This window comes from Pristiophorus japonicus, chromosome 11 (genome assembly GCF_044704955.1).
Source record: "Pristiophorus japonicus isolate sPriJap1 chromosome 11, sPriJap1.hap1, whole genome shotgun sequence".
In the NCBI taxonomy this organism is placed as follows: domain Eukaryota; kingdom Metazoa; phylum Chordata; class Chondrichthyes; family Pristiophoridae; genus Pristiophorus; species Pristiophorus japonicus.
The window spans coordinates 144844614-144871554 of NC_091987.1; the positions used below are offsets into that span (position 1 = coordinate 144844614).

The window sequence follows — 26941 nt, forward strand, 5'->3', positions numbered from 1 at the left end:
TGAATATATCCAATGAACTGGCATCAACAATTCTCTGCGGTAGGGAATTCCACAGGTGAAAAACTCTCTGAGTGAAGAAGTTTCTCCTCATCTCAGTCCTAAATGGCCTACCCCTTATCCTTAGGCTATGTCCCCTGGTTCTGGACTTTCCCAACATCGGGAACATTCTTCCTGCATCTAACCTGTCCAGTCCTGTCAGAATTTTATATGTTTCTATGAGATCCCCTCTCATCCTTCTAAACTCCAGTGAATACAGGCCCAGTCGATCCAGTCTCTCCTCATATGTCAATCCAGCCATCCCGGGAATCAGTCTGGTGAACCTTCGCTGCACTCCCTCAATAGCAAGAACGTCCTTCCTCAGATTAGGAGACTAAAATTGAACACAATATTCCAGGTGAGGCCTCACTAAGGCCCTATACGACTTCAGTAAGACCTCCCTGCTCCTATACTCAAATCCCCTAGCTATGAAGGCCAACATACCATTTGCCTTCTTCACTGCCTGCTGTACCTGCATGCCAACCTTTAATGACTGATGTACCATGACACCCAGGTCTCGTTGCACCTCCGCTTTTCCTAATCTGTCACCATTCAGATAATACTCTGCCTTCGTGTTTTTGCCACCAAAGTGTATAACCTCACATTTATCCACATTATACTGCATCTGCCATGCATTTTCCCACTCACCTAACCTGTCCAAGTCACCCTGCAGCCTCTTAGCATCCTCCTCACAGCTCACACCGCCACCCAGCTTAGTTGGAGATATTACACTCAATTCCTTCATCTAAATCATTAATGTATATTATCAATAGCTGGGGTCCCAGCACTAAGCCCTGCGGCACCCCACTAGTCACTGCCTGCCATTCTGAAAAGGACCCGTTTAACCCGGCTCTCTGCTTCCTGTCTGCCAACCAGTTCTCCATCCATGTCAGTACATTACCCCCAATACCGTGTGCTTTAATTTTGCACACCAATCTCTTGTGTGGGACCTTATCAAAAGCCTTTTGAAAGTCCAAATACACCACATCCACTGGTTCTCCCTTGTCCACTCTACCAGTTACATCCTCAAAAAATTCTAGATTTGTCAAGCATGATTTCCCTTTCATAAATCTATGCTGACTTGGACCGATCCTGTCACTGCTTTCCAAATGCGCTGCTATTTCATCTTTAATAATTGATTCCAACATTTTCCCCACTACTGATGTCAGCCTAACTGGTCTATAATTACTCATTTTCTCTCTTCCTCCTTTCTTAAAAAGTGGTGTTACATTAGCTACCCTCCAGTCCGTAGGAACTGATCCCGAGTTGATAGACTGTTGGAAAATGATCACCACTGCATCCACTATTTCTAGGGCCACTTCCTTCGGTACTCTGGGATGCAGACCATCAGGCCCTGGGGATTTATCGGCCTTCAATCCCACCAATTTCCCGCCTAATAAGGATTTCCTTCAGTTCCTCCTTCTCACTAGACCCTCGGTCCCCTAGTATTTCCGGAAGATTATTTGTGACTTCCTTCGTGACGACAGAACCAAAGTATTTGTTTAACTGGTCCGCCATTTCTTTGTACCTCATTATAAATTCACCTGAATTTGACTGCAAGGGACCTATGTTTGTCTTCACTAATCTTTTTGTCTTTACATATCTATAGAAGCTTTTCCAGTCAGTTTTTATGTTCCCAGCAAGCTTCCTCTCATACTCTATTTTCTCTCTCCTAATTAAACCCCCTCTCCTCCTCTGCTCAATTATAAAATTCTCCCAGTCCTTGGGTTTGCTGCTTTTTCTGGTCTCTTCCTTGGATTTAACACTATCCTTAATTTCCCTTGTTAGCCATGGTTGAGTACCTTCCCCATTTTATTTTTACTCCAGACAGGGATGTACAATTGTTGAAGTTCATCCATGTGATTTTTAAATGTTTGCCATTGCCTATCCACCATCAACCCTTTAAGTATCACTCGAAAGTCTATTCAAGCCAATTCACGTCTCATACTATCGAAGTTACCTTTCCTTAAGTTCAGGACCCTAGTCTCTGAATTAACTGCGTCACTCTCCATCTTAATAAAGAATTCTACCATATTATGGCCACTCTTCCCCAAGAGGCGTCACACAACAAGATTGCTAAATAGTCCTTTCTCATTATACATCACCCAGTCTAGGATGGCCAGCCCTCTAGTTGCTTCGTCGACATATTGGTCTAGAAAACCATCCCTAATACACTCCAGGAAATCCTCCTCCACCACATTGCTACCAGTTGGGTTAGCCCAATCAATATGTAAATTAAAGTCACCCATGATAACTGCTGTACCTTTTTTGCATGCATCCCTAATTTCTTGTTTGATGCTGTCCCCAACTTCACTACTACTGTTTGGTGGTCTGTACACAACTCCCACTAACGTTTTCTGCCCTTTGGTATTCCGTAGCTCCACCCGTATCATTCAAGCTAATGTCCTTCCTTACTATTGCATTAATTTCCTCTTTAACCAGCAACGACACCCCATCTCCTTTTCCTTTCTGTCTATCCTTCCTGAATGTTGAATACCCCTGGATGTTGAGTTCCCAGCCTTGGTCACCCTGGAGCCATGTCTCTGTGATGCCAATTACATCATATCCGTTAACTGCTATCTGTGCAGTTAATTCGTCCACCTTATTACGAATACTCCTCACATTGAGGCACAGAGCCTTCAGGCTTGTCTCTTTAACACCCTGCCCCTTTAGAATTTTGCTGTAATGTGGCCCTTTTTGCTTTTTGCCTTGGGGTTCTCGGTCCTCCACAGCCAATTAAGTACTTTTGAAGTGTGGTCACTGTTGTAATGGAGGATTTAAGTTGTAATGGGACCTGCAAGGACCACCAGCAGCAGGTTGGGGCCTTAAAGGAGGAGCAGCGTGAAGCATACCACTTTAAGGTACAGCACTTGCTTGTGCAGGAGAGCGATGGCTGTGAAGAGGGCGACTGGATTGGACATCACCAAAATCTAGGTCGCTGACTGGTCGGGGCGGAGGAGCAGAGAGAGATTGTGGAGTGACGTGATCAGGACCCAGGAGGGGTGTGAGCTCGGGGCCCAGAAGAGGCAAGGGCCCAGGCTGCACGGCCCAACCCACACTGTGATATGTGTGTGCACTAGGTCTGTGCAGCAGAGCAGGTCTCCAGTTGTCTTGGTTAATCCTTGCCACTGGACCAAGACCTAGCTCTGTTAAGCCCGTGTGGTGGCTGGTGTGCAACAGCCACCAGACGTTAAAAAAAAAATAACGTAACAGCCAATTTGCACACAGCAAAGTCCCACAAACAGCAATAAGATAACTGATCAGATAATCTGTTTGTGACGTTATTGGAGGGATGAATATTGGGCAGGATACTGGTGTGATCTCCCCTGCTCTTCAACTCCACCCGAGAGAGTTCACGGGGCTTCAGTTTAACGTCTCAACTGAAAGACGGCACCACCGACAGTACAGCACTCCCTCAGCACTGCATTGAAGTGTCAGCCTAGATTTTGTGCTCTAGGTTGTGGAGTGCGGCTTGAGTCCAACACCTTCTGACAGAGACAAGAATGCTACCCACTGTGCCATGGCTGACCTCCAATACCACACACACGTGACCTGCTGATATCTTATTGTGCATGCCCGTTTCGAAAAGAAGTCTCAAGAAAAATAATTCAAATTTACTTTCTGTCCGAATTCCTCAGGCCCAACAGAAATTGTCTCCTCCAAAGGAATCAGAGAGAATGATCAAAATCAAGCAGCAGGTCGGCACGCTGACTTTGCCACTACACGGCCTGTCATTCACAGGGGTGAGCTCCCAGAGGTCAGGAATGCCCCCATTGGCTCCTTGCCTCTTTCGGGCATTGTGCACAATTTTCTCCTGAAGAGGAGCAGGTGAGAAGAATTGACGAATGTCTATAAGGTGGCATCAAACAGCTGATGAGAGAGATGTTGGGGTATCACCCCATTAAAGTGGAGGAAAGAGTTTGAAGGTACAGCAGGCAAAGTATCTGCTAAGGAAGACAGAGTCATCTTGTCTGCTTGTAGTGCTGAATAGTTCGGTTGGGGAATACTGAAAGACAGACGGTCCAAGGACCAAGTCTAGATTGAGCAGTACAAGGTCAGCAGAATGACCATGGTGTCCTTTCTCCAGGTCTTGTTAAGGTTTCTAGCCATAGCAGGAATTGGGAAAGACTTCCTATCTCAGGGGACCAAGAGGCTATGAAAGTCTACCTGTTGCTGTCGCGACCACACAACATACGAATCACTTGTTCAGCTTATTCCAAGAGCGTGTAGTTCTGGGTAGTTCGACTCCTCTGAAACAAGATGAGTTCCTTTGTGTGAACAAACCAGTACACAGGCTGGACCATAATCATGTTAATGATATCTGGTGCTACGTGCACCCTCCCAGTGAGTTTTCAAAACCAGTGCTAGATCTGGAGCAGAGCAGACAGGACTGTTTCTGTATGCACAGATGTTGGCACATGGAATGCTTTACAACAGGGAGTGCTTGAGGCAGAAACCATTGCATGTTTTAAGAGAAGTAGATACATATTTAAAGCACAGATACAGGGCTATGGGCAGAAAATGGGGCAGTAGGATTAGTTTGGGATTGATTCAGGGCTATGGGGAGAGCACGGAGCAATTGGATTAGTTTGGGATTGATACAGGACTATGGTAAGAGTAGGACAGTGGGATTAGTTTGGGATTGATACAGGGCTATGGGGAGAGAGTGGGGCAATGGGATTAGCTTTGGATTGATACAGGGCTGGGGAAGAGAGTGGGGCAGTGGGATTAGTTTGGGATTGATACAGGGCTTTGGGGAGAGCGCGGGGCAGTGGGATTAGTTTGGGATTAATACAGAGCTATGGGGAGAGAGTGGGATTGATTGATTGCTAACTGGAATTATGCACATGTTGAGCTTGGTTTCTGTTGTGCGTTGAACCTATTTAGTGTGTTGTTTAGCACAGACTGCTCTTTTAACTATTCATGTGTTAACAATTGATAGAATGGTTATAGCACGGAAGGTGGCCATTCGAGCCCGTGCCAACTCTGGTGGTGATACTCCCCTGCCCTTTCCCTGTCGCCTTGCAAATTTTTTTCCTTCAGATGCTTATTCAACTCCCTTTTGAAAGATAAAATTGAATCTGCCTCCACCACCCTCTCAGGTAGTGCACTCCAGATCCTAACCACTCGCTGCATAAAAAAGTTTTTTAATGCATTGCCTTTGGTTCTTTTGCCAATCACCTTAAATCTGTGTCCTCTGGTTCTCAACCCTTCCGCCAATGAAAACAGTTTCTATCTACTCTGTCCAGACCCCTCATGATTTTGAACACCTTTATCAAATCTCTCCCAATCTTCTCTGCTCCAAGGAGAACAACCCCAGCTTCTCCAGCCTTTCCAAGAAACTGAAGTCACTCATCCCTGGAATCATTCTCGTAAGTCTTTTCTGCACCCTCTCTGAGGCCTTCACATCCTTCCTAAATTGTGGTGCCCAGAATTAGACAGAATACTCTAGTTGAGGCCGAACCAATGTTTTATACAGGTTCATCATAATTTTCACACTTTTGTACTCTATACCTCTATTTATGAAGCCCAGGATCCGTAAGCTTGCTTTCTCAACCTGCACTGCCACCTTCAAAGATCTAAGCACACATACCCCCAGGTCTCTCTGTTCGGGGATCCCAGTTAGGACTGTACTATTTAGTTTACATATCCTCTCCTCATTTTTTCTACTAAAATGTATCAATACGTCCTTACTACACAGTATAAATGCACACGAGGCCCATGCTTGAGAGGTCAGTCTGTGACCTGTCCTTTATTCCTTAGCACTCAAGTGATGAAGGTGGGTGGAGCTTCCCCTTTTATACCTGAAAGTCCAGGTTAGGAGTGTCTCCCACCTAGTGGTCAGTGTTCTCACGGTGTACAACTTAAGTCAGTTTATACATGGGTTACAATGCTGGTTGAATACATGACATCATCTCCTCCCCCCCCAAAGTCTTATTGGGATCACAGGTTGAGTCTCTCTGGTGGTTTACGCTCCCTTGTAGAGCGCCTGAGTTGGGGCTCCGGTTGTTGGGCGCTGGCCTGAGTGTCTGCTGTTTGCAGTGCCTCAGGCCTGTCCGGACTGCCCACAGTGACTGGGCTCTCCTCCCTTTGGTTCCGGTGTTCGGTCACCTGTGGTGGAGTGAACTCTATATCGTGTTCTTCCTCTGCTTCTTCTATGGGGTTGCTGAACCTCCTTTTTGTTTGATCCACATGTTTGCAGCAGATTTGTCCATTGGTAAGTTTAACTAGCAGAATCCTATTTCCCTCTTTGGCAACCACAGTGCCTGCGAGCCATTTGGGCCCTGCAGCGTAGTTGAGGGCAAAAACAGGATAATTTACATCAATACATCGCGCCCTCGCATTCCTGTCATGGTAGTGATATTGTGACTGGTGCCTGCTCTCGACAATTTCTTTCATGGTGGGGTGTATAAGGGATAATCGGGTTTTGAGCGTCCTTTTCATTAGTAGCTCTGTGGGTGGAACCCCTGTGAGCGAGTGTTGTCGGGATCTATAGGCCAACAGGAGGCGTGATAAGCGGGTTTGTAGGGAACCCCCTTGGAATCTGAGCATCCCCTGTTTGATTATCTGCACTGCTCGTTCTGCCTGCCCGTTTGAGGCCGGCTTGAACGGTGCCGTTCTAACATGGTTAATTCCATTGCCTGCCATGAAGTCCTGGAATTCAGTGCTTGTGAAGCACGGGCCATTGTCGCTGACCAAGATGTCCAGTAGACCGTGGGCGGCGAACATTGCCCGTAGACTTTCTACCATGGCAGAGGATGTGTTTGAATTTAAAATGTCACACTCGATCCATTTGGAGTAGGCGTCCACTACAACCAAAAACATTTTCCCCATGAAAGGACCTGCGTAGTCCACATGGATGCATGACCATGGCCAGGGCCAGGGGCTCAGGGGGGCTTCCCTGGGCGCATGGCCCAGCTGGGCACACGTGTCGCACCTGCGAACACAAAGTTCCAGATCTGCGTATATCCCTGTCCACCAAACGTGTGACCTGGCAATTGCCTTCATCGTGAAAATGCCCGGATACCCATTGTGGAGTTCTCTGATGAACACCTCTCTGCCCATCTGAGGCATGACTACGCGGTTTCCCCACAATAGGCAATCGGCCTGAATCGAGAGTTCATCCTTGCGCCTGTGAAATGGTTTAAATTCCTCAGGGCATGCCCTGTATGTGGCTGCCCAGTCCCCATTCAGGACACATTTCTTGACTAGAGACAATAGCGGGTCTCTATTTGTCCAGACTTTAATCTGACGGGCTGTCACGGGTGAGCCTTCGCTTCCGAAAGCTTCAACAGCCATGACCATCTCAGCACCATGCTCGGTAGCCCCCTCAGTGGTGGCTAGTGGGAGCCTGCTGAGTGCATCGGCGCAGTTTTCGGTGCCCGGTCTGTGCCGAATTGTGTAGTCATAGGCAGCTAACTTGAGTGCCCACCTCTGTATGCGGGCCGATGCGTTTGCATTTATGGCCTTGTTGTCGGCCAAAAGGGACGTTAGGGGTTTGTGATCTGTCTCCAGCTCAAATTTCCTGCCAAACAGGTACTGGTGCATTTTCTTTACCGCATATACACATGCGAGCACCTCCTTTTCTACATCCCGTAGCCCCTTTCTGCCTGGGACAGACTCCTGGAGGCATAAGCTACCGGCTGTAACTGACCCTTGGCATTGACATGCTGTAACACACACCCGACACCATAGGACGACGCATCGCATGTTAACGCTATATGACCCATGTAAGAAACTTGTGTTAACAGATTGTTGGAACATAACAAATTGCATGCTCTATTAAAAGCCCTTTCCTGGCTGTCCCCCCAGACCCATTCGCGACCTTTGCGTAGGAGCACCTGTAGCGGCTCAATTTGGGAAGAAAGTTACCAAAATAGTTCAGGAGCCCCAGGAACGAACGCAGCTCCGTCGTGCTACGGGGTCTGGGTGCTCTCTGGATCGCTTCCGTTTTGGATGCAGTAGGGCTGATCCCGTCTGCTGCTACCCTCATCCCCAGGAATTCTACCTCTGGAGCTAGGAAGACGCACTTCGCCTTTTTCAGTCGCAGACCTACCCGGTCCAGTCTGCGTAGCACCTCCTCCAGGTTGTGGAGGTGTTCTTCAGTATCGTAACCCGTAATGAGGATGTCGTCCTGAAAAACCACCATCCCTGGAATCGACTTGAGGCGGTTTTCCATATTTTGTTGGAAGATCGCGGCGGCCGAGCGAATCCCGAACGGACATCTGTTGTACTCAAACAACCCCTTGTGTGTCGTGATGGTGGTCAGCTTCTTCGACTCATTCGCCAGCTCCTGGGTCATGTAAGCTGAGGTCAGGTCCAATTTTGTAAAAAGTTTGCCACCGGATAGCGTCGGAAAGAGGTCCTCCGCTCTCGGTAGCGGGTACTGGTCTTGGAGTGACACCCGATTGATGGTGGCCTTGTAATCGCCACATATCCTGACCGGCACAATCGGGCTCGCCCAGTCACTGAATTCGACTGGTGAGATGATGCCTTCCCTCAACAGGCAGTCCAATTCGCCTTCTATCTTTTCCCGCATCACGTACGGCACCGCTCTGGCCTTGTGGTGTACTTGCTTGGCGTCCGGATTTATGTGAATCACTACCTTGGCCCCCATGAAAGTGCCAATGCCGGGTTGAAATAATGAGTCAAATTTGTCCAGGGCCTGTGAGCATGATACTCGCTCCACAGAGGAAATTGCATTGACATCGCCCCATGTCCAGTTCATGACAGCAAGCCAACTCCTCCCCAGTAGTGCGGGACCGTCCCCTGGGACAATCCAGAGTGGCAGTCTGTTCTCCGAATCTTTGTGGGTCACGACTACCGTGGCGCTGCCTAGCACCAGAATGATCTGCTTTATGTAAGTCCGTAGCTGTGCGTCAATCGGCGATAATTTTGGCCTCCTGGCCTTGGATGCCCATAATTTTTCGAACTGTTTGATACCCATCAGGGACTGGCTGGCACTCGTGTCTAACTCCATTGATACTGGGATGCCATTGAGGAGCACTTTCATCATTATCGGTGGCGTCCTGGTGTATGAACTGTATACGTGCTCCACATGAACTCGCTGAACTTCAGCTTCCAGCGATTTCCCCCAGTGTCCATTTCTGCAAGTATTTTGCTCATCTCTGCAAACTCCGGCTGAATGTATGCCTCCACCATGAGTTGCGGTTTGAAACAAAAGGTCCCTTGCCAGTCGATCGTCCCTGACTGCCCCTGTTATTGTCCTTGAGTGCACCATTAACAGGTGTTGATGGCCCCATTGTCCCTTGCAATGGCGTGAATCGCTGTTCAGCTTGCCATTGTCTCTGTCGAACTCCCCCTCTGGGTTCGACTACATGTTGGGGCATGCCTGACTGCCTGGAGAACTGTGTGCTGCTTTAACAATGTTGAATCTCTGTCCCAACCATTCCTTAACACAGTACCTCTCGTCTAGCTAGTGGCCATGCTCGCATGGTTTAAATCCCATCCTCGTCGCCATTGATACGTCCTTACTACACAGTATAAATGCACACGAGGCCCATTCTTGAGAGGTCAGTCTGTGACCTGTCCTTTATTCCTTAGCACTCAAGTGATGAAGGTGGGTGGAGCTTCCCCTTTTATACCTGAAGGTCCAGGTTAGGAGTGTCTCCCACCTAGTGGTCAGTGTTCTCACGGTGTACAACTTAGGTCAGTTTATACATGGGTTACAATGCTGGTTGAATACATGACAGTATCATTTCACACTTTTTTGTATTAAATTTCATCTGCCACATGTCTGCCCATTTCGCCAGCCTGCCTGTCTTCCTCAAGTCTCCTCCTCATTATATTTCCAAGTTTTGTGTCATCTGCAAATTTTGAAATTATGCCCTGTCCATCCACGTCCAAGTCATTAATATACATAAAAAAAAACCATGGGCAACACCACTGTATACCTTCCTGCAGTCTGAAAAACAACCCTTCACCACTACTCTGTTTCCTGTCACTTAGCCCATTTCATATCCATGCTGCCACTGTTCCTGGCAAGCCTATTATGTGGCTGTTGGAAATCCATGTACACTACATCACCGCATTGCCCTCTCTGTGTTACCTCATCAAAAAAATCATCATCATCATAGGCAGTTCCTCGAAACGAGGATGACTTGCTTCCACGCCAAAATGGGATGAGTTCACAGGTGTTTCAATGAAGGGACCTAATATTACAGGTCCCGAACTACATCTTGAAGGGTGGAAGATGCCCGTGCGTGGATCTTTTTTAACGTGGGGTGGCTGTTGCACACCAGCCACCACATGGGCTTGACAGAGCTAGGTCTTGGTCCAGTGACAAGGATTAATCGAAAAGCCTGGAGACCAGCTCTGCTGCACGGACCTAGCGTGCACACAGATCACATTGTGGGCTGGCCCGTGCCTCTTCTGGGCCCAGAACTCACTCCTCTCCTCGGCCCTGATCACATCCCTCTACGAACTCTTGCCGCTCCTTCGCACCAACCTCGCTGCTCCTGCTGTATCTGGCCGCACTGCAATCAGGATGCAACGCGCAGAAATCGGCACGGTCTCGGCCTGCAAGACCATCAGCAGGCCGGGGCTATTAGAGGGAGCAACGTGCGGCGGCATGGTACTTCAAGGAGCAGCCCGTGCTGCTGCAGGAGAGTGACAGCAGTGAAGAGGGCGACTGGATTGGGCATCACCAATATCCAGGTCGCTGATTGCAGTGTGGGAAAAAAACTCAATCAAGTTGGTTAAACACAATTTCCCTTTAATAAATCCGTCCTGGCTTTCCTTAATTAATCCACCCCTAACCAAGTGACTTAATTTTGTTCCCGATTACTGTTTCTAAAAGCTTCCCCACTACCGAGGTTAAACTGTAGTTGCTGGATTTATCGTTACACCCTTATTGGTGTAACATTTGCACTTCTCCTGTCCTCTGGCACAACCCCCATATCTATGGAAGATTGGAATATTATGGCCAGTACCTCCGCGATTTCCGCCCTCAATTTCCTCAGTATCCTAGGATGCATTCCATCCGCTCCTGGTGATTTATCTACTTTAAGTACAGCCAGCCTTTCTAATACCTCTTTATCAATGTTTATCCTATCAAGTGTCTCCACTACCTCCTCCTTCACTATGTCAGACTGTTCCCAATGTTGGGGAAGTCCAGAACCAGGGGTCACAGTCTAAGGATAAGGGGTAAGACATTTAGGACCGAGATGAGGAGAAACTTCTTCACACAGAGAGTGGTGAACCTGTGGAATTCTCTACCACAGAAAGTTGTTGAGGCCAATTCACTAAATATATTCAAAAAGGAGTTAGATGTAGTCCTTACTACTAGGGGGATCAAGGGGTATGGCGAGAAAACAGGAATGGGGTACTGAAGCTGCATGTTCAGCCATGAACTCATTGAATGGCGATGCAGGCTAGAAGGGCCGAATGGCCTACTCCTGCACCTATTTTCTATGTCTATGGCAGCAGCCTCTTCCTTGGTGAAGATAGACGCAAAGTACTCATTTAATACCTCAGCCATACCCTCTGTCTCCATGCATAGGTCTCCTTTTTGGGCTCTAATCAGCCCCACCCCTCCTCTTACAACCCTTTTACTAATCATATGCCTGTAGACCTTTGGATTCCCTTTGATGTTGGCTGTCATTCTATTCTCATACCCTCTCTTTGTCCCTCTTATTTTCTTTTTTACTTCTCCTCTGACCTTTCTATATATAGCTTGATTCTCAGATATATTTGCAACCTGACATCAGTCATATGTGCACTTTTTCTGTTTAATCATATTCCCTATCTGTTTTGTCATCCAGGAAGCTCTGACTTTAATTGCCCTACCTTTCCCCCATGTAGGAATGTACCTGAACTATTTCCTCGTTAAAGGCAGTCCATTGTTCCACTACAGTTTTGTCTGCCAATCCTTGATTCCAGTTTACCTGTGCCAGATCTGTTCTCATCCCACTGAAATTGGCCTTCCTCCAGATAAACATTTTTACTCTAGATTGCTCACTGTCCTTTTGCATAGCTAATCTAAACCTTATGATACTATGATCACTATTCCCTAAATGTTCCCCTACTCTTGCTCCACTTGACCCACCTCATTCCCCAGGCAGGAAACATACTGATCAAGAAAGTTCTCCTGAATACACTTCAGAAATTCTTCCCCTTCTCTGCCTTTTACACTATTACGATACCAGTCCCTATTAGGATAGTCTGGCTTTTACACTATTACGATAGCAGTCCCTATTAGGATAGTTGAAGTCCCCCGTTATTAATACTCTATAGTTCTTGCACCGCTCTGTAATTTCTCTTCAAATTTGTTCCTCCACATCTTTACCACTATTTGGTGGTTTATAGAATACACCCAGTACAGGTTGAACCTCCCTTATTCAGAACTCCTTTATCCGGAAACACCCCTCGTCCAGAACCATTCCCGGCCACCGGGGCACATGCGCAGAACTCCGACATGAACAAATTGAAGTCCTTCTTCGCTGCCGACTCCTGCAATCGCTGGCCTGACCCCGCGATCCACCACCCCATGATCTCTCTGCCACACTCCCAGCCCCGATATCCCCTTGATCAGTACCTGTACCATCCAATTTAACGTGACCACCTCTTGTCCGGAAAAAATCCTTATCCAGAACAGGCCAGATCCTGAGGGTTCTGGATAAGGGAGGTTCAACCTGTAGTACAATGGCACCTGTTATTTCCTAACTCTAGCCATATAGATTCTGTCGTTGACCCCTCCAGGACATCCTCCCTCTCCAGCACTATAACATTCTCCTTAACCAATACTGCAACACCACCTCCTATCTTTCCTGAACAGCTTATAACCAGGAATATTTAATACCCTATCCTGTCCTTTTTTGAGCCAGGTCTCAGTTATTGCCACATCATCATATTCCCATCTGGCTATTTGTGCCTGCAGCTCACTTAACTTGTTCACTATGCTGCGTGCGTTCACATACCCTGTAAACCTATCTTCGACGATCTTGTATTCTCGCTTAGTTGGACCCCACTTAATAGCTTACTGTTTCTTACATTAGTGCTCTATGCCACTCCCAATCCTTTGAGCACTTTATTTCCCCTTTCTGTTACATCCTGGTGCCCATCCCAAACCCCTACTAAATTGTGTCCCTGTTATATGATCCTTTAACTCTCTGGACCAAGTATGCATAACCGCTCCTCATTCAGTTATCTTTTTAAAGTTTAATATGAAATCACACAGCTCAGGATGCAGCCATTTCACTCATCATGCTTGTGCCGGCTCTTTGAATGAGCTACCAATTAGTCCTATTCCCTTGCTCTCTCCCCATAGTCCTGTAAATTTTTCCTTTTCAAGTAGATATCCAATTCCCTTTTGAAAGTTATTTTTGAATCTGCTTTCACCACCCTTTCAGATCATAACTCTTTGTGTAAAATAATAAAACGCTTTATGGAAAAACTGAACTGTGCTTAAGCAGGGAAGGAAAAGGGAAGTCATAGGTCTCAGTCACACGGTAGTCAGAACTTATTACAAGCTCTAAAATTCACAATTCCGTTTTCCCAGATACTGCGGCTACAAAGTTATTTAATGCAGACACGACATCATTACAAAACAGAGGGTCACTTATTTTACAAACACAAGCAATGTGGACAAGACAAACACTAAAGCGTGTAGTGCAAATACAATATTTTCCCACAGATTCCACCGAACCCAGTCTTAGGACATTGGATCAATATTGCGCTGGCGGTGATGTGCCAATGATTTCACCTGCTTGCTAACCATTTCGCTGCCGGAGAGAGGAGGGAATAATCCTTCGTTCACCTGGGTTGGGGTAGGCAATAGTTTGCTGCCCGAAGACCAGGAGGTACCAGCCAGACATAGGGGGCGGGGGGGGGGAAAGGAAAGAGAGAGAAACATGGGGTGCAATGTAACTGTACTAAAGTAATGCAAGAAAATCACTAATATCCTTCAGGGAAAGGAGCTGGACACCTCTACCTGGTCAAGCCCACACTTGGTTAACTCTCAAGTCACTCAGTTGTCATGGTAACTAGGGATGGTGAATAAATGTTGCCGTGTCAGCATCACCCATCCATTCAACAATGGAATATAAAATAGACATCGAATCACATGTGGAGTTAGAGCTTTTAACATCACGAGATTGTCATCACAAGCTCTCTCACTCATACAGGAATAATATATATTTTTTAATTGTAAACACAGAGCCAAGGACAGATTGGAAGAGAAGCACACAAGACTGGAAACACACAGGTCCATCAGCATCAGTAGAAAGGACAGACTGGGTCACAACTAGAAACAAAGACAAGTAAACATTTGGGAGGGTTGGAAAAAGGATAAGGTGGGGGAGAGAAATGACGGATACTCCCATCAGAGAGAAAGTTCTTGGGATGGATGAGATACAAACCGAATAAGCCGGGAATTGTTAAAACAAAACAAATCTCAGTGAGGCAATGGGAAGACAATAAAAGAATAAATGTCAAACTTATGATGAAAAGGCAAGAAAATGAGGACATTTTAAAAACTGGTCATGAATGGCCTCTGTTGGTGCAGGAGGGCTGAAATGGAAGGAAACAATAGGTTCATCAGTCCTGAAAATAAATCAGTGTTCAGACAAACACAGACACACTCAACCATGGTCCATCTCCTGCCATTGATCACAGTATGGAAACTTGTACAGCACATGGCCTGTACTGGAGCACTCCATTCCCATTCTGTCAGTAAAAACACTCAACTCAAAGTGGAATCAAAGTCACGCCCAAATTTTCCACATGCAGTAATCTGTTTCTACCGTGACAGCATTGTGTCTCCATTTGAATATGATTTAATTTGGGTTATATTCAATATGGTTATTAAAGGGCCTAATGATTCCTGCGAGGGTAAAATATGTCAGGCGATGTCACAGCAGGATGGCAGGATCAGAAATACATGGCACAGAACGAGTGGTATAAACAGATACTCATTGTTGGCGAGTGCTGTGCAACAGCAGTCATCAAAAGCAGTTACTTCAGATTCTAACTTCGGCCAGTGATTTCAGACCCTGTTACACGTTTCTTATACCGAGACTCTTGTCCTGTGGGGGCCCCTTGATTTACAGGAATGAAGTACTTTTTAAGCTGTGTTTCTTGGGACACTGAAAATGAGCACTTGGTGCCTGCTGGACATTCGACAGGATACTCCGAGAGGAGTTTGCAAATGAAATTCTCAGTCTGAAAAGGCAGTGGCAAGTGTTAAACACGAATTCCACCACTGCTCAGGATTTACAGTCACAACACGACCCAGCGTGATATACTGCACGGTCACTATACAACAGGTTTTCCGATTACACGCTCCCGACAAGGAGCTTCTCCTGGAGGAACAGTCGGCGCGAAATCTCGTGGGTGCAGCCTGTGGTTTTCTTTACCCGTTAAAATCTTGGACTGTTCTCGCCGATTTTCCCAATATTTACTCACGAGGGGAGGGCTGGGTGCCAAGACGGCATGGATGGAAGATATATACCCCCTCACCCCCCCAACTGAACGCGTGCTGGTCCAAGACGGGTTGAAAGCGTTACCTAGCAGTTACCATCCAAAGTCCCAGAACCACATTAGAAGCGAGGAGGGCACTGCCAAAGAGCAAGATAAAAAATCCAATGAGGTCTCGGTTCTGCTTTTCTACAACCAGAGAGCTTAGTGTAGCTTCCAACAAGGAGCTCAGCATCCACTGTCCATCCAGGGCAAAACAGGGCACGGCGTTGATGACAGCTAGGGCTCCAGACAGAGAAAGCAGGTATCTGGGACAGTACCATCAAGGAAATCAGTCGTTACTAAACTCTTCTTCATTTTCACATCCGATCAAAGATAAATCTTTATTCATTCTCAGCATATTGCTATCGCTGGCAAGATTTACTGAATCAGTTGGGTTTTTTATATATAACAAACTCGATAGCTTCCTGACCACTTTTACTGATACCAGCTTTTTATTTCCAGCTTTTTAAAACTGTCATGGTGAGATTTGAATTCGTTCCGTGGCTCACTGGTCCAGGCGTTGCTAATCCAGAGATAGCCAATGCACTACCGTACTGCCCTAACTGCCGGCTGACTGCACAATCTAACTTAGTTCTAATATTTTTCATAACAGCTTTTTAAAAAAAACACAGGCAACCCACGCCCAGTTACCTATCAAATAGCGCACTCCCCAAATGATCAGCGCCCCATTTCAAAGCTGCAACAAGGGTTCCCCCCTCCCACTTATTGGGCTCAAGTTTCCACATGATTTGCGCCTGATTTTTAGGAGCAACTGGTGGAGAACGGACTATCTTAGAAATCGCAATTCTTCACATTTTTTTTCTGCAGTTCTAGTCAGGTAGAACAGTTCTACTTTGGAACAGAATTTTTTCTTCAAAAGGGGGCGTGTCCGGCCACTAAAGCCTGATTTCAAAGTTTCCACAGTGAAAACGTACTCCAAACTAAAGTAGAATGGAGCAAGTGAAGATTTGTGTAGAACTGAAAAAACCTGTTCTACACATTAAAAAATCAGGCGCAGGTTACAAATTAGGCGTCCAGAACGAGGTGGGGTGGGGGGGAAAGGGAACTCATTAAATTCGACAATAAATCCTTATTTATACTTCTACAAATATTATACAAATAAATCCAACCTGAATAAACATTTATAAGCAAAGAAAAGATTAAATAAACCATCTTCCTACCTGTGTGAAAGTGCTTCAGGCACGGAGAATTCTGCAGTCAGCCTGAGGCACCCGTTCTTTCACGCGGGGGGGGGGGGGGCGCCCGTTCTGCCCGCGGGGGGGGGGAAAAGAGAGGAGGCGCCCGTTCTTTCCCGCGGGGGGGAGGGGAGAGGAGGCGCTCGTTCTTTCCCGCGGGAGGGAGGGGAGACGAGGTGCCCGTTCTTCCCACGGGGGGGGGGGGGGGGGGGAGAGGGAGGAGACAGTGAGAAGGCTGCAAGTGCTAATGTGCTTTTATTAAAAAAATGTTCAAAAATTAAACAGCTACAAAGAACTACAAAAATGGCCGAGTGCCAATGTTTTTTTCACACTGAGCATGCGCGAGCGCTCCAACGCGCATGCGCAGCATTGCCGGCAGGAAAAAAACTAATTTAAATAGTACCCGCCCCCTCCCACTTACAAAATCGGCGTGAGTGTAGGCTCCGCCCCCCTGGGTGCCGCACCAGGCAGACAAGGAGCTGCAGAATGCTCCAGAATCGCGAGGTTTTTTTTAGGCGCCGTTTTAGGCGCGAAAAACAGGCGCCCAGCTCGGAGGGGCGCCCGTTTTTTATCGTGTGGAAACTTGGGCCCATTAAATGGCGTAACAATGGATGATGAGTAGCCAGGAGCCAGTGGAGAGAGAAGGCAGCGCAATCAGTACAACAACTTGTATTTATATAGCGCCTTTAACGTAGTAAAACGTTCCAAGGCGCTTCACAGCAGTGTTATAAAACAAAACAAATAAACTTGATACCGAGCCACATAAGGCAGATGACCAGAAGTTTGGTCAAAGAGGTAGGTTTTAAGGAGTGTCTTAGAGGAGGAAAGGGAGATAGAGAGGTGGAGAAGTTTAGGGAGGGAGTTCCAGAGCTTTGGGCAGTTGAAGGCACGGCCACCAATGGTTGAGCAATTATAATCAGGGATGCTCAAGAGGGCAGAATTTGAGAAGCGTAGACATCTCGGGGGGTTTGTGAGGCTGAAGGAGATTAGAGACAGCGAGGCCATGGAGGGATTTGTAAACAAGGATGAAAATTTTGAAATCGAGGCATTGCTTAACCGGAAACCGAAGTAGAGAGAGTTTGACCGGAGCTGGAGCTGAGCATAGGGATGGGGGTGGGCCAGAGTTACTTTCGTTTCAGTTTCTTTAGTGTGGCAGGATGGTGCCAATCTGTATTGTACGGAATTTGAGTGATGGGAGGGTTCCTGGAAATCAGGACGGTCAAGGACAACCACAGGTGTAAGGAGGATCTCCATGGGGGAGACCCACTCAAAAGTTGTTGAGCTTGAGAGGCCACTGGAGACACACAGGAAGAGACTTGCATTTATGTAGCGCCTTTTACGACCACCAGACATCTTAAAGCGCTTTACAGCCAATGGGAGTACTTTTGAAGTGTAGTCACTGTTGTAATGTGGGAAATGTGGCAGCCAACTTGTGCAATCTCCTACAAACAGCAGTGTGATAATGACCAGATAATCTGTTTTTTGTTATGTTGATTGAGGGATAAATATTGGGTCCAGTACACTGGGGATAATTACCCCGCTCTTCTTCGAAATAGTGCCACAGGATCTTTTACGTCAATGTGAGGGGGCAGACGGGCTTCAGTTTAATGTCTCATCTGAAAGACGGCACCCCAGACAGTGCAGCGCTCCCTCAGCACTGCACTGGAGTGTCAGCCTAGATCTTTTGTGCTCAAGTCCCTGGAGTGGGACTTGAACCCACAGCAGGAGCAGGAAGGAAAAGAGAGGCAGTGGAAGGAAGGTGGTGACCATCTCCCGGGTGGGAGAGGAGACAAGAGGCAGTGTTTCCGGGAGACTGAAGCGGTCAGATTGACGGTGAGCGCTGTATACTAATGATGCGGACAAGCACGGCGACTTAGGAGGGAAATTACCAGCAACACCACAGACCATGGAACAAGTGCGAACAGAAAGGTATAAGTAGAGCGGGGGGAGGGGTTTGACCAGGTAAGGCAAGGGGGCAGGAGGTGGGGGGAGAATTAAAGCAAAGAAGGGGTAAAGCAGTTTGGAACAGTACAGAGAGGATTAGGCGGCTCTGATAGAGGCTTTCAAAATTATGAAAGGGTTTGGAGAGTAAATGGTGAAAGATTATTTGCATTGGTTGGTGAATGAGTAACAAGGGGACACAGACTGAAGATTATCATTGGAATTGGGAAGCGGGATGTAAGAAGAAATGTTTTTACACAGAGCATTATTAGAACATGGAAAGTTTTACCACAGGGCCACTGAGGCAGTGACTAAACACTGTTTAAAAGGGAATTGGATAAGTACTTGACAAGGAAGACTATAAAAGGATTACCGGGGGGGGGGGGGGGGGGGCGAAAGGGGAAGGGGAAGGGATCTGGGATTAGAATAGGCAGCTCCAGTTAAAGAACTCAGACTGGCACAGGCACAATGGCCTGAAAGGCCTCCTTCTGTGCTGATACCATGACAACAATGACATAACTCTTAATCTAGAGGCAGGTCGTTGAGGGAACACAAGCATTTGACAAACTGCACCGGGACACTGAAACACAAAGCACAGGTTTCCCATAGACTGAGGGATGCTGGGAATTTTGGGGTACAGATGAAGGCCACAAGCCTGAGACAATTGTACAGATGAGAGGCACTGGATATTAAGGGAATCATGGGATATGGGGATAGTGCAGGAAAGTGGAGTTGAGATGGATGATCAGCCATGATCTCATTGAATGGCGGAGCAGGATCGAGGGGCCAAATGGCCGACTCCTGCTCCTAATTCTTATGTTCTTATGCTATGTTCTTAAAGCTCCATCTCTGGTATTTGGAGCAGACTGTGGCAGATTCAAGGCAACCCTTCTCATGTGCATTCAACTTATTCTGTGTACTTCAAACACATCTCCATTCACCCCTCGCTGACAGCGGTGTGGTTCTGATCACAAGAAAAGGATACTTGCAAAAAGTTTCAATCACTATAGGGATGTCCAGGTGTAGAAAACCAAACCGTGGCATGTAGTTGGTGAGGCGCACTGCGAACAAAGACACATCATCATCACAAGAAGTACTTCAAGAGCATAAAATGGACATATCTGCCTAGGGAGGGACCCTACCGCCGCCCCCCTCCCCCGGCCAAGGGTAGGACTCTAATCCCCCCGGCCCAGGGAGGGACCCGACACCCCCCACCCACGCCCAGGCAGGGACCCGACACCCCCAACCCCTGGCCCAGGGAGGGACCTTACCCACCTCCCTCCCCCACCCCCCCCCCCCCCCCCCCGGCCCAGGGAGGGACCCTCCCCTCCTCCACTGCCGGCCCAGGGAGGGACCCGACCTCCCCTCCCGCCCCCGGCCCAGGGAGGGACCCGACCCCCCCCCACCCCTGGCCCATGGAGGGACCTTACCCACCTCCCCCCCCCCTCCCCACCCACGCCCAGGGAGGGACCTTCCCCTCCCCCACCCGGCACAGGGAGGGATCCTCCCCCCCTGCCGGCCCAGGGAGGGACCCGACCCCCCCCCCGCCCCTGGCCCAGGGAGGGACCCTACTCCCCCGGCCCAGGGAGGGACCCGAGCCCCCCCCACCCCCCCCGGCCCAGGGAGGGACCCTACTCCCCCCTCCCCCAGCCTAGGGAAGGACCCTACCCCCCCCAACCCCCCTCCCCCCGGCCCAGGGAGGGACCCTACTCCCCCCCCGGCCCAGGGAGGGTCCCGAGCCTCCCACCCCCACCCCCACCCCCCCTCCCCAGGGAGGGACCCTACTCCCCCCTCCCCCGGCCCAGGGAGGGACCCTAACCCCCCCCTCCCCCCGGCCCAGGGAGGGACCCTAACCCCCCCACCCCGCCCTCTGGCCCAGGGAGGGATCCTACCCTACCCCACCCCCTCCCGCCCAGGGAGGGACCCTACCCCACCCCCTCCCGCCCTGGGAGGGACCCTACCACCAGCCATAGCACTGTGAACCTCAATAGGATATGATGCATTGTGCTTGACAGACAAGTTATAAAATTGTTAAACACAGGTGCTATACTCCGAAATCAGTTTCAGAATTCAACAGAGGCCGTTAGTTTTAAAACTGGATTTGCTCTTTTGTCTATGAACAATCGAAAGATATATAATTTCTTACACACTCTAGAACTCGGTGTGAATGAAAACAAGCTTCAACAGTTCATTATATAACCAGAACAGTTTTTTAAAAAGCTAGTTGATCTGGCCACAATGGGTAAAGTTGGTTGATCTGGTCACAATGGGTAAAGTTAGTTGATCTGGTCACAATGGGTAAAGTTAGTTGATCTGGTCACAATGGGTAAAGTTAGTTGATCTGGTCACAATGGGTAAAATGTGGCACTATTAAAGCATATGTAAATAGTGTGAAAAAGTTGCAGCAGAACACTGTGCTGGGTTGATTGACCTGGTCACTTTGATTTAAAATGATTTTAAATGTACAAAGGGTACATTTTAGTTTTGCAACATGAAACCAAGTTCCAGCAGCACAGTAGCTTGCATTTTATAGATGGCATTTAGTGCAGAATATATCACAAGAAGCTTCACAGGTACACGCAGAAAGATGATGCCAAGCCAAAGGAGGAGAGGGAGGGGGAGAGAGGGGATTCCACAGCACAGCTGGAGTTTCAGCCATCATTGACGGGGTGAAGGGAGTAGGTGGGGTCGGGTTATGGGCGATCTGAGAGTTCACGGGGCGCCTGGTGGATCTGCAGGGCAAGAGGGAATTATGGAGAAGGGGTGAAGCCATGACTGTATCTAAACACGAGAAGAATTTCAAATCTGAGGAGTATTGGGAATGGGTCAGCATGGGTCAGAGAGGATGGGGGTTTCGGGGGAAGCGGGGCAGGTTTCGGGTTTCGGGAAGTGGAGCAATGGACATACTGGAGATTATGGTCAGTGGAGAACAGTAGACCGACCACCAGTGTTTGTGTGATGGAGTCTGGGGCGACAAAAACATGGATGGGGACTTTAGCAGCAGATGGGCTGAGGTAGGTGCCGATGTTATAGAGAAGTAGAAGATCTTTGTGATGGCGAGGATATGGGGGTCTGAAGCTCAGCACTGGAGGTTGCAAGCAGCCTCAATCATAGAAAATTACGACACAGAAGACGACCATTCGGCCCATCGTGTCCATGCTGGCCGACAAAGAGCTATCCACCCTAATCCCACCTTCCAGCTCGAGGTCCGTAAGTACTTTTTAAATGTGGTGAGGGTTTCTGCCTCGACCACCCTTTCAGGCAGTGAGTTCCAGACCCCCACCACCCTCTGGGTGAAGAATTGTTTCTTCATCTCCTCTCTAATCCTTCTACCAACTACTTTAAATCTTAGCCCCCTGGTTGTTGACCACTCTGCTGAGGGAAATAGGTCCTTCCTATCCACTCTATCGAGGGCCCTCATAATTTTATACAACCCAACAAATGAAAGAGCAAGTTATTATTTAAATGGAGAAAGATTGCAAAGTGCCGCAGTACAGCAGGACCTGGGGGTACCCGTGCATGAAACACAAAAGGATAGTATGCAGGTACAGCAAGTGATCAGGAAGGCCAATGGTATCTTGGCCGTAATTGCAAAGGGGATGGAGTATAAAAGCAGGGAAGTCTTGCTACAGCTATACAGGGTATTGGTGAGGCCACACCTGGAATACTGTGTGCAGTTTTGGTTTCCATATTTACGAAAGGATATACTTGCTTTGGAGGCAGTACAGAGAAGGTTCACTAGGTTGATTCCGAAGATGAGGGGGTTGACTTATGAGGAAAGGTTGAGTCGGAAGGGCCTCTACTCACTGGAATTCAGAAGAACGAGAGGTGATCTTATCGAAACGTATAAGGTTATGAGGGGACTTGACAAGGTGGATGCAGAGAGGATGTTTCCACTGATAGGGGAGACTAGAGCTAGAGGGCATTATTTGAGAATAAGGGGCCGCCCATTTAAAACTGAGATGAGGAGAAATTTCTTCTCTCAGGAGGGATATAAATCTGTGGAACTCGCTGCCTCAGAGAGCTGTGGAAGCTGGGACATTGAATAAATTTAAGACAGAGATAGACAGTTTCTTAAACGATAAGGGGAGCGGGCAGGGAGGTGGAGCTAAGTCCATGATCAGATCAGTCAAGATCTTATTGAATGGCGGAGCAGGCTCGAGGGCCCATATGGCCTACTCCTGTTCCTATTTCTTATGTTCTCCCCTCAGCCTCCTCTGTTCCAAGGAAAACAACTCCAGCCTATCCAAATTTTCCTCATAGCTAAAGTTTTCCAGTCCTGGCAACATCCTGAAACAGTGGCCCAGCATGGGGGTAAAGTTAGTGGCGAGAGGTGGAGAGAGAGAAGGAGGAGGAGTAGATAGATAGGAGAGAAAGGGAGCGGGAGAGAGGGAGCGAGGGAGAGAGCGAGGGAGCGAGGGAGAGAGCGAGGGAGCGAGCGAGGGAGAGAGCGAAGGGGAGAGCGAAGGGGAGCCCGAAGGGGAGCGCGAGGTGGAGATAAATAGATAGATAGATAGATCGAAGAGGGGGAGGGGGGAGAGAGAGGGGCGTGGCGGAGCGAGAGAGAGAGAGGGGCGTGGCGGAGCGAGAGAGAGAGAGGGGCGTGGCGGAGCGAGAGAGAGAGAGGGGCGTGGCGGAGCGAGAGAGAGAGAGGGCGTGGCGGAGCGAGAGAGAGAGAGGGGCGTGGCGGAGCGAGAGAGAGAGAGGGGCGTGGCGGAGCGAGAGAGAGAGAGAGGGGCGTGGCGGAGCGAGAGAGAGAGAGAGGGCGTGGCGGAGCGAGAGAGAGAGAGAGGGGCGTGGCGGAGCGAGAGAGAGAGAGAGGGGCGTGGCGGAGCGAGAGAGAGAGAGGGGCGTGGCGGAGCGAGAGAGAGAGAGGGGCGTGGCGGAGCGAGAGAGAGAGGGGCGTGGCGGAGCGAGAGAAGAGAGGGGCGTGGCGGAGCGAGAGAGAGAGGGGCGTGGCGGAGCGAGAGAGAGAGGGGCGTGCGGAGCGAGAGAGAGAGGGGCGTGGCGGAGCGAGAGAGAGAGGGGCGTGGCGGAGAGAGAGAGAGGGGCGCGGCGGAGGAGAGAGAGGGCGCGGCGGAGAGAGAGAGGCGCGGCGGAGAGAGAGAGGCGCGGCGGAGAGAGAGAGAGGCGGCGGAGAGAGAGAGGGCGGCGGAGAGAGAGAGGCGGCGGAGAGAGAGAGGCGGCGGAGAGAGAGAGGCGGCGGAGAGAGAGAGGCGGCGGAGAGAGAGAGGCGGCGGAGAGAGAGAGGCGGCGGAGAGAGAGAGGCGCGGCGGAGAGAGAGAGGCGCGGCGGAGAGAGAGAGGCGCGGCGGAGAGAGAGAGGCGCGGCGGAGAGAGAGAGGCGCGGCGGAGAGAGAGAGAGGCGGCGGAGAGAGAGAGAGGCGGCGGAGAGAGAGAGAGGCGGCGGAGAGAGAGAGAGGCGGCGGAGAGAGAGGCGGCGGAGAGAGAGGCGGCGGAGAGAGAGAGAGGCGGCGGAGAGAGAGAGAGGCGGCGGTGAGAGAGAGGGAGGCGGCGAGAGAGAGGGAGGCGGCGGAGAGAGAGAGAGGCGGCGGAGAGAGAGAGAGGCGGCGGAGAGAGAGGCGGCGGAGAGAGAGGCGGCGGAGAGAGGCGGCGGAGAGAGAGAGAGGCGGCGGAGAGAGAGAGAGGCGGCGGTGAGAGAGAGGGAGGCGGCGAGAGAGAGGGAGGCGGCGGAGAGAGAGAGAGGCGGCGGAGAGAGAGAGAGGCGGCGGAGAGAGAGAGAGGCGGCGGAGAGAGAGAGAGGGAGAGGTAGAGAGAGAGAGGGAGAGGTAGAGAGAGAGAGAGGTGGAGAGAGAGAGAGAGAGAGAGAGAGAGGTGGAGAGAGAGAGAGAGAGAGGTGGAGAGCAATGGCTTCGGTCTGTCTTCCCAATGTCTATCTGGAGGAAGTTTTGTATGTGCAGAATGAAAGTCTTTCTCTCCATACAGCCCTACTTTTATTAGACACACACAGCAACAATGAGGAAATGAGGCTTGGCTCTATTTCCAGGGTACAAATTGCTGCTCACAGGTTATCTTTGGCATGCCAAAATCCCCTTAAAATAGCCACCTGAAATTCGAGTATGAGGGTTAACAGGGCCTAGTCTGGTACACATTCTACTATACGCCATTGTTGATCCTCACTAATGCGCTAATTGATGTCTTCACAATTCTATTTAATGCTACAGACCTGCATACTGAAGATGCACAGGGTGTCCGACAAACAACATAACCATGGGAGATGAGTGCTTGATTCTGATCAGTCTGGTTTGGTTTTCAACAGAGGGTTTCACACACAGGCTGGGCACGAACTCCTGCCGACAGTCCGCATTCTTCTGACACACCCGGCTTGATTCAATGGCTTTCCTGGCCGGTAGACAGACATACTGCAAACACAGAAAGAAAGAATGACTTGCATTTATATAGTGCCTTTCACAACCTCCGGACATCTCAAAGTGCTTTACATCCAGTGAAGTACTTTTATTGGAGTGTAGTCACTTGTAATGTGGGTAACAGGGCAGTCAATTTGCACTCCCACAAACAGCAATGTGATAACAACCAGATAATCTGTTTATTTGTTATGCTGATTGAGGGATACATATTGGCCAGGACAACGGGGATAATTCCCCTGCTTTTCTTTGAAATAGTGCCATGGGATCTTTTACATCCACTTGAGAGAGCAGACGGGCCTCGGTTTAACATCATATTCAAAAGAAGGCACCTCTGACAGTGCAGCGCTCCCTCAGCACTGCACTGGAGTGTCATCCTAGATTTTTTTTTGCGCTCAAGTCCCTGAAGTGAGACTTGAGCCCACAAACTTTTGACTCAGATGAGGGTGAGTGAGGTGCAGCGTTTATACACAGCATGCAGGCAGGGGGGATAATTAAGTCCTAATCACGTAACGGGGTGGAGTTCCTATCGAACCCGAAAGACCTTTATCTGGTCCTCTCTTTCCAACATAGTTGCATCCTCTCAAATCTGGCAACATCCTTGGTCGATCTGTTCTGCACTTTCTCCAGTGTTTTGGAACCCCTACCCCCCCCCCAAGCTAGGTCCACCTCACCCTAACTGCAGCTCGGTTGACCTGTTGGGTTGTGGGATCGTGTGCTTGTTCCCTCTCTCCCACTCTCCCTCCCTCTGGGTAAGGGTGTCTCTCTCTTGTTCCCTCTCTCCCCCCTCTGGGCGAGGGTCTCTCCCGCTCTCCATCTCTCTGAGCGAGGGTCTGTCTCTCTCTCTCTCTCGTTCCCTCTCCCGTTCTCTGGGCGAGGGTCTCTCCCGCTCTCCCTCTCTCTGGGCGAGGGTTTCTCTCTCTCGTTCCCTCTCCCTCCCTCGGGGCGAGGATCTCTCTCTCGTTCCGTCTCTCCCTCCCTCAGGGCAAGGGTCTCTCCCGCTCTCCATCTTTCTGGGTGAGGGTCTCTCTCTCTCTCGTTTCCTCTCCCTCCCTCTGAGCGAGGGTCTCTCTCGTTCCCTCTCTCCCCTTCTCCTTCCCTCTGGGTGAGGGTCTCTCCTGCTCTCCCTCTCTCTGGGCAAGGGACTCTCTCATTCCCTCTCCCTCCCTCTGAGGGTCTCTCTTGTTCCCTCTCTCCCCCTCTCTCTGGGCGAGGGTCTCTCCCGCTCTCCCTCCCTTCCTCTGGCCGAGGGTTCCACTCTCTCTCTCAGGCTTTTCTCAGTAACTGGCGAGGCGAACGGATCCCACTCCTCAGCCCACTGAAGGTTCCACGTTGGCTGAGAGCAGTGTATAAGTGTAAAGACCACACTGCTGAGTCAATGATTGAAGCCAGGATTACATGGCTTCTGCCAACTTCTTCCCCAGCACTCTGGAATGCTTTTAACTGCATCGAAGAGATTTCATGCACTATTTCCTGCCATTCCTTGGCAGTGAGGATCACATAACTTGCCACTGGTTTATCTGACTGGTGAATGCAGCCAGGTTGGAATGAATATGAATCCCAATTGCCCTCCAGCATCCAGCAGCTTTCAGGAGGATATGCTGCACTGGATTTAGCCAACTGTAGAACCAACAGTCATCCCCTCCCTCTCTCTTCCCCCCCACGCCCTTCTTCCCCCCTCCCCTCCCTATCCACCAACACACACACAGCTTTGGTGCACCCAAAAGTTTTTAAACATCACTGGAATTGAATACACCTGAAAGAGAGAGAGAGAGAGAGAGAGAGAGAGAGAGAGAGAGAGAGAGAGAGAGACCCTCGCCCAGAGGGAGGGAGAGGGAACGAGAGAGACCCTCGCCCAGAGAGAGGGAACGAGAGAGAGAGAGAGACCCTCGCCCAGAGGGAGGGA

The 26941-nt window shown here is 49.4% G+C and overlaps 2 protein-coding genes across 2 annotated transcripts in view; one reads left to right on the forward strand and one right to left on the reverse strand.

The window, feature by feature from the left end:
* mbtps2 (membrane-bound transcription factor peptidase, site 2) overlaps positions 1–13657 on the forward strand; it is a 65206-nt gene extending 51549 nt beyond the window's left edge. The window contains exons 9-11 of the mRNA XM_070892775.1: positions 3675–3779; positions 5343–5408; positions 13556–13657. Coding sequence (XP_070748876.1) covers positions 3675–3779; positions 5343–5408; positions 13556–13657 — 273 coding nt within the window. The remainder of the gene's footprint in view (positions 1–3674; positions 3780–5342; positions 5409–13555) is intronic.
* Positions 13658–14177: 520 nt separating this feature from the next.
* The window catches only part of LOC139275607 (membrane-bound transcription factor site-2 protease-like), a 25194-nt gene continuing 12430 nt past the window's right edge, over positions 14178–26941 (reverse strand). Inside the window, exons 3-5 of the mRNA XM_070892776.1 lie at positions 24837–25032; positions 19636–19711; positions 14178–15779 (exon numbers count right to left, since the gene is read on the reverse strand). Coding sequence (XP_070748877.1) covers positions 15557–15779; positions 19636–19711; positions 24837–25032 — 495 coding nt within the window. The 3' untranslated portion in view covers positions 14178–15556. The remainder of the gene's footprint in view (positions 15780–19635; positions 19712–24836; positions 25033–26941) is intronic.